At 39.0% G+C, this 14,513-nt stretch overlaps 1 protein-coding gene across 4 annotated transcripts in view; it reads right to left on the reverse strand.

Moving 5' to 3' along the window:
- The window catches only part of ZFP37 (ZFP37 zinc finger protein), a 37,576-nt gene that overhangs the window by 8,894 nt on the left and 14,169 nt on the right, over positions 1–14,513 (reverse strand). The window contains exons 1-2 of one of the 4 annotated variants that reach the window (XM_064490420.1): positions 4,237–4,347; positions 2,127–2,186 (exon numbers count right to left, since the gene is read on the reverse strand). In XM_064490420.1, coding sequence (XP_064346490.1) covers positions 2,127–2,141 — 15 coding nt within the window. In that variant the 5' untranslated portion in view covers positions 2,142–2,186; positions 4,237–4,347. Of the gene's footprint in view, positions 1–2,126; positions 2,187–4,087; positions 4,209–4,236; positions 4,348–10,044; positions 10,397–14,513 lie in introns of those variants that run through there. The other 3 variants (XM_064490421.1, XM_064490424.1, XM_064490423.1) reach the window with 3 other exon arrangements.

The raw sequence follows: 14,513 nt of genomic DNA on the forward strand, positions 1-14,513 counted from the left end.
TCAATCATGTCTATGTAATGAAGCTTCCATAAAGACCGATGAGAAGGGGGTTCAGAAAATTTCCAGGCTGGTGAACCAGAATGTCCCCATGTAACACGTGGTGGTCCCCAAACTCAAGAGGACAGAAACTCCTTTGTTTGGGACCTATATATCTCTTCACCTGACTGTTGATTCCCATCATTTAATATCCTTTGTAACAAGCTGGTAATCTAGTGAGTAAACTGGTTTCCTAAGTCCTGGGGCCCCTCTAGAAAATAAATCAAAACAAAGGAGTGGGTGGTAGGAACTTTCGATTTATAGCCAGTAGGTCAGACGCAAAGGTAACAATCTGGACTTGTGACTGGCATCTGAGATGGAGAGCAGCCTTGTGGGACTAAGTCCTTAACCTGTAGGATCTGATGCTTTCTCCAGGTAGGCAGTGTCAAAATTAAATTAAGTTAAATTGTAGGACACTCAGCTGGCGTTGAAAGACTGCTTGGTGGTACGTAGGAGGAAAACCCCACATTGAAATTGGGTACAGAATTATAGGTACAAAACCCAGTAGTCTTCACAGAAATAGACAGCCAACTAGTGGTTACTAATGGGGAGAGCAAAGTGGGGAGGGGCAGTATAGGGACAGGGGATTAAGAGGTACTATTAGGTACAAAATAAGCTACAAGAATATATTGTAACATGAGGAATATAGCCAATATTTTACATTAACTATAAATGGAATATAACCTTTAAAAATTGTGAATCACTATATTGTACACCTGCAACTTATAATACTGTACAGCAAATACACTTCAAGAAAAAAAGACAAGAGTCCCCAAACTTTTAAAATTGGAAACCATGATACTGTGATATGACAAGAAACATATATTTTGGTGTTCATCCCTGGCTCCTGGTCATAGCTCCTAAAACCTATGTAATTTCCCAAGGATAAAGGTACTAGGAACATCTTTTGTTCTAATATTTGGTTTTTGAGTCTGATTTTTTTTGACAGAGCTCCAAAAATCCTGGTTGACAGGAGCATATTTTGTTCTAATGAGGTGATTCTTGGTGAGACATATTTCAGTTAAAAAAAAAAAAAAGGATGCACATCAATAATATATACCTTTAAAAACCTATAAATTATATATAAGTACTTAATACTGAGATATTACGATCATTAAAAAGACATATAAGTAGAAGTTCTCATCTTTTCTCCCCATACCCCAGGGAATTATCTTGCACATCTCCTAAATAATGCATGCTGCCCATTTTAAAGACTACTATGCTGAAGCTATACGCTGCATAGTGGGTATAACCAATGGAATATTATAGGTAAAAATTAAACAATATATACCTTCAAATAAAAGCATTTAAAACTGTATGACAATCACAGCTAAAATTCCGGCAGCAGTGTTTAGCTGAGTGAAAAACCAACAGAAATCAGCAAATTTACTTTATCTCCACTATCCACCAAGCATGCTCACTTGATACACACTTTGAGGCTCTCAGTCTATTGCATTGTAAAGGAAAAATATCTGACTACTTCCTTTATTGGTTAAAAAATGCAAATTAGGTATTACATTTAATTGCATGAATCCCCTGGACAATTTTACAAACTCTCAGTGTTGAAAAATGCTGCTCCCAAAATTATAGAATTTATTCTTGGATCAAGCCAGGCTGTTTGGCAGCTGTGTACTTGGACCTCTAATTTTACTGCCTAGAAATTAAATTCTGCCTTGTTATTATGCCCTATACTTATTTTGAGAAATGGTTTAAGGAACAGCTAGGGGGAAACCCGCTATGGAATTTATCATGGGTTGGTAAATGTTACGGGCACTGACCCCTATATATCATATGTATGCAGACCCATCAGGAGAATAACTTCAAACCTAAGTGCAAAACATTTTTACTTTCTTCAAGAAATTATCACATTTAATGTACAATGTAAATCATATAATTGCAGGTGGTATGCTTAACTTTAACTCTGAAAAATCCTGTAACTTTTATGACTATGTTCCAAGTTTCCTTGGTCTAGATCTTCTATTTTATTTTCCCTGATCTCTATTTACATTTTTTCATTTAACTGAATTAATTCTTTTAAACTGCCTCAAATATAGTGGAAAACAAAACGGGGTAAAAATAGTTCACTTTACCTGAGACTTGGCCATTTTCTCTCATTGCTCTTCAGAAGCAGCAGATATCAGTATAGAGAGCTATGATGAGCAGGGAGAGGAAAAAAAAAGATAGCCTTGAGAGTCTGAGCCGGCCCTGCGATTCCCACAATCATCAGCCTAGAAATTTCTATGAGCAACTACATAAAAGACTACCCTTTAGAGACTGCCCTGTTCAAAGATTCAGAGAGATCACAAAGGATTATGCTGTGATAATATCAATCTATTAATTTACAGTTCTGAAAGGGTTGGAACATGTATGATGTTTTCCATTTGAGAATGTGACTGTACTCTATTATATGTTTAGAATGTTTCTCCCTCTTGACCCTTACAAATTTATTTATTCTAAAAAAATAGGCATGGATGTACACAGATATATCTGCAAGGATATTCATTATTACAGTGCTGCTTTATCACCTAAAAAGTAGAAACCACCTAGATGCTCAACAATAAGGACTGGTTAAATCAATTACTGAAAGAATAGAATACTACAGTCATTAAAAATGTTTTAGAAAAGTACTTACAGACCTGGAAAAAATTTTCTTGTTGAATTACAAAGCAAGAAAAATAAGTTATAAAACAATAAATATATTGAAAAGAAATATATTTTCAAGAAAAAAGGGTCTAAAAGGACATACATAAAAATGTTATGGTTATCTCTGGGTGGCAGTATTATAAGTGGTTTCTGGTAAATTGCATTTAGCATTTCCAGTTTCCAATGTTTCTAGAATAAGTTGTATTATTTTTGAAAAAAAAAATGGTAATTATCTTTATCAGCTATTGTCCTCCCAACATCTTAACCCAAGATCATATCAAGGAAGTTCTAAAGGGCACAATTCACTAAAGGGAGTTTGCCTGAAAGAAAATAAAAAGGGATTCAATACGCTGTAATAGTCACTCTCATCCAGACTTACAGGATCAGTTCAAATGTATAGGCTTAATTCAAATGTCACCTTCTCTAGAAAGGCTTTCAAGATGCCTCCTGGATAGAATCAGCCATCCCTACTCTGACTTCCCCAGAGAGTCCAATACTAAGATACAAGGTTTTCCTGATACAGGTTTAAAAGGCAAGGGATGATGCAGCCTGAACTAAGACCATGGCAGTGGGAACGGAGAGGACAAACTGGAGAGATGTCAGGGAGGCAAAATCACCAGGATCAAAAGATTGATGGGATATGGGAGAAGGGTGGGGAGAAAACAGATGTCTTCAGGATTTTCACTCTGGCTCTCTGGATGAAAAGTGATGCCGTTTATAATGATGTAGAAAATAGCAGGATGAACAGGTAAAGTATGAAGATGATAAATTATTTTAATCATGCTAAGATTGAAGTGTCTATAAGGAAACCTCACAGAGATGTGTAGGAGATAGTTGGCTACTGTGAATCTGGAGCTTGTCAGAAACGTCTGGGCTGTAGCTATAGATTGTCAAGTCATGACTTTCAGGTTGAAAACTGATACGAGTGTGGTTGCAATTGTCCAGAGATAGCGCAAAGATTGAGGGACAGGGGGAGATGACAAAGAAGCTTTGAGAGCGCCTGAGGGAAGAGTTCAGCTTGAAGTACCTGACTAGCTACAAAGTTAGCAGCAGAGAATATAATCAGAGAGATAGCTTCAGGGATGGAAACAGAACCTCTGGGAGAAGGATGGGAACTTTCCCTCTATCCTCAACATCCTTACCCGCCTAAGAAAATCACACAAGAAACTCCACCACATGATGTGTGCGTAGTGCAGCCTGGATGCAAACTTTAAAATTCAGGCTGGAGCCCGGATCACTGATCACGAGCCGCGTGCTCCCCAAGCTACCACACAGGCGCCTAATAGTCGCGGACTGCAGCCCCTACCGACCCAAAATAACCTAATGAAGGATACCTTCTTTCAGGGCCCCAATTATTGATTTCTATGTCATCCCAATCCGTGACCCCGAAAGACCCAGAACCACTCACACGGTCATGCCCAATCGCTAGCCACATAAGTCCCCAGTAGGCCGCTGACATTCCTCAGAGTCCACTACCAGCTGCACCTCTGGGCGTCACTCACTATCTAGGGCAAGTCCCCTTAATTACTAACCACAACAGGAACGGAAAATACGGACCTCTACGAACGATCAGCCGCAGACCATACACGACGCCATTACTCCCAACACCGCAGCCAGTGACTCAAACTTCCTTTTCTGAGAACCGGACTCCTCAACTTCCCTCCTCTTCCGGTGCTACAACCCGCCCATTCCAATGCCCCGGCGGCCAGACCCTCGGTGCTATCGCGGAAGTTCGCGCGATCCCTAACTCGCCTTTATCGCGAGACTTTCCAGGTCGTTAGTCTCCCTGAGCCAGGGGTTTAACATGGCCGCGCCCATTGAGCGAAAAGTGTGACAGACTGGATGGAGCCATATTTCGAATAGGTGTTGGTGCCGTACAGAAAAGAATTCTCATAGCAAAGTATGGTAAATTATGGGAGCCATGGAAAAGGTACACGGGGACAATGAAGCAAAGACGTAAACTAGAAAAGAATTCCAGGTATATGAGAATGGGACCTATTCAGCTAAGATGTGCAGCAAATGGAAACACAGTGGAAGGTGCAAAGCAAAGATGGGGAAAATGGCATAGCGAAGCAAGGGAAGCCCCTTGTGTTAAGCAGACGAAAAGAATGAGACTCAGAGGGCTTAAGTCGGTTGACCTATATCACATTGCCTCATTTTGCCAATCTGAGATGTAATAATAATAACAGTAAACGTTTATTGAGCATTTGCTGTATGTTTACTGAAGTGGGTTTTAACCGAGTTTTAAATGAGGTGCAGAAGTCAGGATGGTGCAATATTCTCCGTTGGACATAGCCCTGGGAGAGGGGAAGTCAGGTTGTCTTTCATCTGGCGAACTTCAGATAATCATCCTGAAAAATGAAATTCAAAAGTCTTCTCCTAGTGTTGCAATAGATGCAACCGGTGTTCCAGGTTCTTGTCCCGTCCCAGAAAGAATTCACAGACAAGACTTAAAGGTTAAAAAAAAAGGTAAAGTGAGGATTTATTAAAGGATGGATAGTACACTCTCAGGGGAGAGCGGGCAGGCTCAGGTGAGCCGCTGCCCTGAGTTTCTTTGGCAAGTTAGCTACCTAGGGTGTAAAAATGAATGGGCGGAAAATTCATTGGGGAGGGAAGGGTTTGGGGTCGTATTCTCTGATTATCATCCCAACTCCACCTTCCCAAAGGGAGGAGGGATTTTTGTCCTTGTTTAGTCTGGATCGGGAGTGTCATGGCTTTGGTGCCTGATGGGTACTTCTGATCTGCAAGGCTAATTTTATTGAAATGAGGATATAATGAGCAAAAGGTTATATTCAGACACTAGAAATTCCTCCCTTTTCTCACCTTTCTTTCTTCTTCTCCAGGCCACTTGTCATCCCAAAAGGCATGATCCTGTATCAGCCCCAAGGTTCCTGCTTTTCTTTCTCTGCCCAGGGACCCCTGGTGCTTACATGATGTGTGGTTTCCTGCATTTGGCCTGTGCCCCTCCTTTCTGCCCAATTCCTGCCGTACGGTCTGTGTCCCCCTTTCTCTGCTCATATCTAGCTATCTGCCTGCTCTAACACTAGGAATGTGAAGGAAAAGCTGGGCTGGTCTAACAAGATAACTCACAAGTCTAAGAATGTGAAAGAAAAGCTGGGCTGTGCTAACAAGATAACACACAAATCTAAGTATCGGAATACTGATCTGAGTTCTGCTGGACTAACTTGTAAATCTAAGTTAATTAGCGTTGGTTTGCTGTTCATGTTTTTTTGCTAGCCAGCTGGATTTTCAAAGAGATATCTAGCTTTAGAATGTTGGTTTGCTGCCTCCCTGCCTCCACTTTTGTGATAATGATGCTGCTAAAGCTGTTCCATGCCTATTGGCCGAATACCCCAAGCTTGTACTTTACCCTGTAAAACCTCACGCACACGTCTTGGAGGTGCTCAGAGCTTCGGAGCAGAAGCCCCTCTGAGCCCGCCAGCGTAATACATCTGAGTACTCCAACCCTCCCAGTGGTGCTTGTTTCTTGGCTGGCCTGTCGCTTCCGTAACAGGAACACTTCCTCTAATTGGGTTGGAAAGACTCTGCCCCCGCTAAATAAATCTGTACATCAGATAGCAGCAGAGGAACGTGTTTGGGGTTGTCAACTGAAATAAACGCGCAGCCTGAAAGTTAAAAGTTATGTTTTACTTGGTGGGAGGACTCGAGCCGGGATTGAGGGGCTGCTCCGAAGAGGTAGGGGAGGAGCTAGGATATATAGGAGCTTTACAACAAAGACCAGGTAGTTGGAACAATAAAAGATTACTTGTTGTCTAAAGAGAATCAGGCATCTCAAGTTAAAGAATTTAGTGCTTTTCTATGTATGGGAGGAAGCAAACATTTGGGCTCACTGAATTCATTCCTTTTGCAAGCACCTAGCTATCTAGGGCCAGTATCCTGTCCTTTCTTATTCTGAGTCCCCTCAGGGTGCACCATTGTGAGTGGCTGCAGAGGCTGGGCTGCAGGCTTGTCCCCACTGAGGGGGTGGCGGCAGCCGCTGATGACTTGGTTTCAGCATTCTTTGTTTACTGATACGTTTGCAGTATTTTCACTCACATTGGAGTATTTTCGTTCACAGGGTTAAACTGAAGGCTAATTCAGAACCCCTCAACCTGGTCTTGAACTTGCTCTAGGGCCTTGGGTCAGCCACTTTTCCTCAGTTCCCTCTTTTGTGAAGTAGAGGAAGGTTGTGAAATACTCATTTGGGTATTTCACTGTTTGCTGACATAAAGAAGAAATAGGTGTCAGTGAGAAGCACTTTGGGATCCAGTTGTTGTTTTTTTTTTTAAATAAAGCCACATAGTGCTATTACTGTAAGTTAATTAAACAAGGAGGCCGTTTGATTGAGATGATTCCAATGCATTGGCAGCTTTTGTAGGCAAATAAAAACCTAAGCCTGTGAATGCCTCAATGTTCAGAAATCAAAACCTAAGGACAACCAATCACAAATAGCCAACAAGGCTTTCCCAAATAGGGTAACTGCCTAAGCGACACACAGTCAAATAATTTCCTTGCTTTGCTTCTGGGTCTCCTCTATAAAAGTCTTGCCCCTGGCTCCCGCCTAGAGCACTTCTAACCACCTCTGGTTTGGTGCTGCCCAGTTTGAATCACTTTTTGCTCAAATAAAATCTTAAAATTTTTAAGATGCCATAATTTATCTTTTAACATTACTACAGAATAGCCAGCACTAACTAATGCTTATAGACACTGGGGATTAATTCCAGGGTTCACTCAGCTCTTTAAAACCAGACACAGTGAACTTCATGTTTCTTTCTCAACCATATGCCAGAACTACAGTTTATGCTTCAAAGCTGGGCTGCAACATCCTCGTCTCTAGGTTTTTCCAGACCCCCCCCCCCAGACATCTGTTCCTTTTTATGGGCGCAGCTGCATATGCTTTCCTCTGTCACAGCCATTTGTTACCTGAGACTGGAATTTCCAGTTTTGTGTCTTTCTCCTCTTTGGTCTGACAGCTACTCAGGCCGAAACTGTGTCAGAATCAGCTTAGTTTCCCTGATTTTTTGTTAGATATGGATTTATGTCTCCTGACTCTTTCTCTGTAATGCAAAGCTCATTCATTCCTTTAGCCACACACGTATATTATTGCCATGCTTGATGATGCAAGGGAGGAACTCAGTCTGATAGTGACAAAGCAGTGTGATCAGTGGTCTGCATGTCACTGATTTGTGCTATAGGGGTGTGGTAAGAGGTGGCTAACTCTGTCAGGGACTGGATGGCAGTAGTAGGGGTGTGGGAAGGGTTTCAGGAAGGCTTAGGACGTGATTTTAAAAACTGAGTCTTGGAAGAGGAGCAGGAATTTGTCAGGAGAACAGAGTGAAGAAGGGATTTCTCAACAGAAGCTGAGCAGATATAAACCACTTCTCACATCCCTGGATCTCACATCCTGATCCCACCTCCACATCTTGATTCGGGTGGTTCTCTGCTGGGTATGGCCACACACTCCTGCTTGGGGTGGGGCAGGAATTCCTTGCCAAGGAGAATTCAGGGGAATCTCCTTTGCCTTGTGAGGCCCTAAATTAATAAATAGTTCTTTTACATGCATAATCTAATTCAGGGGTCTGCAATCTGCGGTCCTTGGGCAAATCTGGCTTGCTGTCTGTTTTGACAAAGCTTCACTGGAACACAGTCATGTTCATTCATTTACATATAGTCCATGGTTGCTTCTGTGTTATAATGGCACAGTTGAGTAGTTGTGACAGATATGGCCCCCCAAGTCTAAAATATTTACTATCTATCTCTTTACAGAAAAAGTTTGTCGGTCTCTGATCTAATTTAATGCTGAGGGGAAAATCATTATTATCCCTGTTTAACAGAAAAGGAATCTGAAGCACCAAAAGTTTACACAGCTTGTTAGTGATGCAGCCAAGATAAAAATTCCCGAAGTCTGACTCAGAGCTTATGCTCCTACCCACTATACTACACTTTAATGAATGTCTTCTGACTGCCAATTAATTGCCTTTGGTAAAGAGGCAACAATAATAATATATTTGTCATCTAACCTAGGAGACAGCTCTGACAGTGAAAAAAGGTACTAATTAATAACTATATGTGGACAACAGGCATAAAACCTGTCCCAGGCAATCGGATGTGTGATCGCCCTAGACTCAGGAACAAAGACACATAGAGTAAAATAGACAGCTCAAATTTTAAAAGATAGCTAAAATGATAAAATATGGCTTTATTTTATAAGCCATATAAGAATACTTTCTTGCTTTACAGTCACACACATATACATATAAGAATACCTTCTGGTGAATTTTTATATTACATAGGTCAGACAATCCATGGAAATGGCATTAAACACGTGAGAAAAAAATAGGTGTAGACTTGCATGTTTTTTATGTGCTGCTGATGTGTGCAGATGTGTGATATGCTACTTACTTTGATACAAATTTATAATCCAAATATTGCCTTCAGGTCAATCAACTACAATCACGATACATGTAAAAGTAGTGATTCTCACAGGTTTTTATAGAAAGGAGATGCAATCAATCAGGGAAAGCACACACACTGAAGAAAATACGGCACAAAGGATGGAGCCCTGGAAGATACCATCTGGTGAGGGGTGAGAAGAGAAAGAGGAAATGGGGACAGAAACAGAGAACAGAGAGAGAGAAAGGGGTCAGAAGATCAAGGAGCACGGTGACAGGGGAACCAATGGGGAAATATTTCAGAGAAGAGGGAAGCATCAAATGTCAGATACAACCAAAAATTCACATATGTCCCTTGAATTTGGTAACAGCAAGCTGACCTTTTTAGAAAATGTTTCATAGTAGTGATGAAACCATTTACCACATTGTACCGAAGTGTAAATGTGAACTAAATGGAAACACCAAGATAATGCCAATTTTCAAGAAGTGTGTGCATTAAGGAAGAGAAAGATGAGGATTTAGGTTCTGGCCTGGTATTTATAACATACAAGAAAATTTAAATAGGTCAAAGTCTGCAGCAGAAAAGGAAAGTTAAAGGCCCAGAAGAGAATGAATTCCCTGGTGGAGAATGATCCCAAGGTAGAAAGGAGGAAAGGCTCAAGGTATGTAAGAAATTTAAAATAAAGGGAGAAATAAAGAAAACAAAATTTGTTTTCTTGATTTCTATACTATATATAAATTATATAAAAGACTGTATAGAAATTTGTTAATTCTGAAAGGAATAAAACACAAAGGTAAAATTTAAATTATTACCCGAGAAGTATATGTCTTCAAACAATTATAAAGACAGGTCAAAAACCCAACAGAATGAGACAGATGCCTCCATAATAATTATATGCAAAGTAAACAATGAAATTTTTCATATTGATAAAGATTTAAAAGATTGCTAATATCCAATGTGAAAGAATCAAATATGGAATTATTCATACATACATTGTAGGTGGCAATTTGACAATACTCTCAAATTTTAATTTGTGCCAAAACAACTTTAAAAAAGAAAAAACAAAGCTGGAGGGCTTATTTTCCATACTCTACCTGACTTCAAAACTTACTATAAAGTTAATAATCAATTCAATGTAATATTGGTATCAAAGTAGATAAACAGAACAGAATAGAGTCCAGAAATAGATCTTCATGTTCGTATACAGCTGATGTTTATTTAATGGTGGTATCAGTGGCGGGAAGAGATGCCATGTAGAGTTTGTGGCAAGCCCCAACGGGAAAACAACATAGGCTCCTGGAATTCTGGAAAAAGGCCAGGGCATCTGCAATGGAGGATTACATGGTTTTGTAAAATATCTCCTGGCATACTACTGCACCCTGGTAAAGATAGAATTCGTGACCATGGAACACTAAATGACTACTTCACCAGAGCAACCATTATAAGGTAGAACCTGTCAAATCCATCAGATCATGAGTTATGTGGGCTTAGGGAATACCCATTATAAGATGGAAGTGGTACATTTATGAACAGCAGGTATAAGCAAGCACATGGCATCCATCACTGTGACCTCAGCATCCCCTACAAGGTCTTCAGGTTGTTGCCTGAATACTTGGAGCTTTTTGTATTAAGGGATCAGCAGGCAAAAGAAGTCACTATCTTAGAAGAGGTACAAAACCCTGATATCAGTAAAAAGTGGGGTGCTGTCACACAAGGTAGGCAGAGAGGAAAATGTGAAACCCAGTGATCCACTTAGTACCCCTTGCCCAACTGTGACCATAAATGTACAGGGTCAGCAAATCTGATCTGAGAAGGGCAATATGACGAGTGTCTCAGAAGAGGCAGCTGAAAATGAATAGTGGAGAAGGGAGAGGATGTTATCTATTGTGACCCTCAAACCACTGTAGCTGCAGGAGCTGTAGTTTATCCCACTAATCCTCCTAATTTCTTCCCAGGCAGAGAGGGACTCAGAAATGCAGGAAGAAGTACCCTACAGATCTGTATGGAGAAGTTTATCTGAGCAGAGCAAGGGATGGATTGTGATGGACATAGAGCTGCATATCCAGATTCTTCTGCAAGGAAGGTCTTGCTGCTCAGCTGTGGGGAGTACAATTTCTAGCTGCTTAAAGATGGACCTCAGCCACAGAGAGCTGCCTCACTCAAGGTCATGCCCTTTGCAGGAAAGTCTACATCTGGTGAATGAACAGGGTTGGGATAGGGGTGAAAAAGGTCCAATACAGGACACTTGGATGAGGAAAACATTCAGCCCAGAGCACCTCACCGGACTGACTTTGTTGGGCATGTAATGTATTTTAACTTCTTCCTTTGCCCAATCCTGCTTCTCTACCCTCCTTTCATGGGTGTTTATCTTTAATAAACATCTGAAACCCCAACTCTATCTCCGACTCTGCCTCCAAAGATCCCCACCACAATTTTATTATGGTCAGAGAACATATTCTGTATAATCTCAGTTGCTTTAAATGTATCAAGACTGGTTTTGTGGCTTATCATTTTTCTATCTTGGCGTACATACCATGTGCACTTGAAAAAATTTTATATTCTGCAATTGTAGAGTTAATGTTCTAGAAATATGAATTAGGTCAAGGTTTTTTATAGTGTTCTTCAGGTAGTCTATGTCTTTATTAATTTTGTCTGTCTAGTTGTTCTATCAACTGCCTAGAGAAGGATATAAAAATCTTCAATTATGATTGTTGAATTGTTGATATCTCTCTTTAATTCTTTCAATTGCTGCTTCATATACAAGCATAGCTCATTTTATTGCACTTTGCAGAAAAAATTGTTTTTTACAAATTGAAGGTTTGCAGCAACCTTGCACTGAGCAAGTCTAACAGCATGATTTTTCAAACAGTATTTGCTTACCTTGTGTCTTTGTATCACATTTTGGTAATTCTTGCAATATTTCAAACTTTTACATTATTATATTTGTTGTGGTGATCTGTAATCAGTGATCTTTGATGTCACTATTGCAATTGTTTTGGGGTGCCACAAACATTTATTTTAAGAAATTGCCACAGCCACCCCAACATTCAGCAACAACCACCCTGATTAGTCAGCAGCCATCAACATCAAGGCAAAAACCCTCCACCAACAAAAAGATTACAACTCACTGAAAGCTCAGATGATGGTTAGCATTTTTTAGCAATAAACTATTTTTTAAATTACGGTACGTACATTTTTTAGGCATGATGCTATTGCACACTTAACAGGCTACAGCATAGTGTAAACATAATTTATATACCTACTGGGAAACTGAAAATTTCATATGACTTGTTTTATTGGGATATTCGCTTTATTGCGGTGGTCTGAAACTGGATCTGCAACACCTCCAAAATCTGTCTGTACTTTGGAGCTCTGTTCAGGTGCGTAGACATTTATGTATGTTTTGTATTCCAGATGAATTAATCCTTTTATCTTTTTAAACTGGCCCTCTTTATCTGTTAACACTCTTTATCAAGAAGTCTGTTTTGATTTAAAAATGGGCAGAAACTGGATAGACGGATTTCTAAAGAAGACATCCAGATGGCCAACAAACATATGAAAAGATGCTCAACATCACTAATTACTAGAGAAGTGAAAATCAAAAGCACAATGAGCTATCACCTCACACCTATCAGAATGGCTATCATCAAAAAGACCACAAATAACAAATGTCAGTCAGGATGTGGACTAAACAGCATCATTATACGCTGCTGACAGGAATGTAATCTGATGCAGCCATGGAAAGCAGTATGGAGGTTCCTCAAAAAACTAAAAATAGGACTACCATATGACCCAGCAATTCCACTCCTGGGTATATATATGTGTATATATATATGTATATATGTACGTGTGTGTGTATATATATATAAAGCTCTCTCCCTCCAAAGAAAATGAAAACACTAATTTGAAAAGATACATGCACCCCAATGTTCACAGCAGCGTTATTTACAATAGCCAAGCTATGGAAGCAAACTAAGTGTCCATTAACAGAAGAATGGATAAAGAAGATGTGGTAGATATGTACAATGGAATACTACTCGCCATAAAAAGAATAAAATTTTGCCATTTGCAACAACATGCATGGACTTGGAAGTGAAATTATAGTTAGTGAAATAAGTCAGACAGAGAAAGACAAATACTGTATGTTATCACTTATATGTGTAATCTAAAAAATAAAACAAACTAATGACTATAACAAAAAAGAAGCAGACTCACATATATAGAAAACAAACTAGTGTTACCAGTTGGGGGGGAAAGAACTTGAAAGGGGCAAAATATGGGTAGGGGATTAAGAACAAACTACTATATATAAAATAAATAAACTACAAGGATATATTGTATAGCACAGGGAATATAGCCAATATTTTATAGTAACCGTAAATGGAGTATAATATTTAAATTGTGAATCACTATGCTCTACACCTGAAATTTATATAATATTGTAAATCAACTATATCTCAATTTCTTTTAAAAGATAAAAGCTTAAAAAAAAGAGAAATCTGTTTTGTGTGTTAATATAGCCATTCCAGGCTTTACATGCTTACTATTTGTATGGTATTATCATTTTCAATCTATTTAATTTTAACTTATCTGTGACTTTTTAAAGGATCTTGTAGACAGCCTAAAATTGGGTCTTGCTTTTTTATCCATTATAAAAACTCTGCCTGTTAACTGGAGTGTTTAGTTCATTAACTTTTAAGGTAATTATTGCTATGGTTGGATTTAGGTCCACCATTTTATTATTCGTATTATTTGTCCCTTTGATTTTGTTCCTCTGTACCTTCCTTCCTGCTTCCATTAGGAATTTTAAAATACTTTTTAGAGGTTCATTTAACTTTATCCATTGCGTTTTTGGCTATGCCTCTTTGCTTTACTAATTAAAGGTTTCTCTAGGGATTGCTCTATACATCCTTGACTTTCACAGTCTACTAACAATTGATATTGTAGCATAGCACACAAAATTTAGAAATCTTACTACAATATAGGTCCACCCCTCCTTTGTTTATGCTAGAGTTGTTATATGTATTGCATCAAATACCTTACATCCACATAAGACAATATTTTAAGTTTTGTTTTAAACAATCCTATGTACTTCTAAAGGAATTAACAGGTTAGAACAGTCTTTTATATTCACCATTTCTGATCCTTCCTGAAGAACTGAGTTTGCATCTGATATTATTTTCCTTCAACCTGAAGAACTTTATGGTCTTCTGGGGATAAATTCTCTTGATTTATTTATATAAAAAGGGATTATTTCATCTATTCTTAACAGATATTTTTGTTGGATATAGGACTTGAGATTCAAGGCTTTTTTTTTCTATAGCATTTTAAGAATACTGTTCCTGTTTTCTGGCTCCAGTTTTTATGATAAGTCACCAATCATTAAAGTTGTTTTTTATTACATATAATGAATCAATTTCCCCCCCGGCTTTAAGATTTTA

Source organism: Camelus dromedarius, chromosome 10, assembly GCF_036321535.1.
Source record: "Camelus dromedarius isolate mCamDro1 chromosome 10, mCamDro1.pat, whole genome shotgun sequence".
In the NCBI taxonomy this organism is placed as follows: Eukaryota; Metazoa; Chordata; class Mammalia; order Artiodactyla; family Camelidae; genus Camelus; species Camelus dromedarius.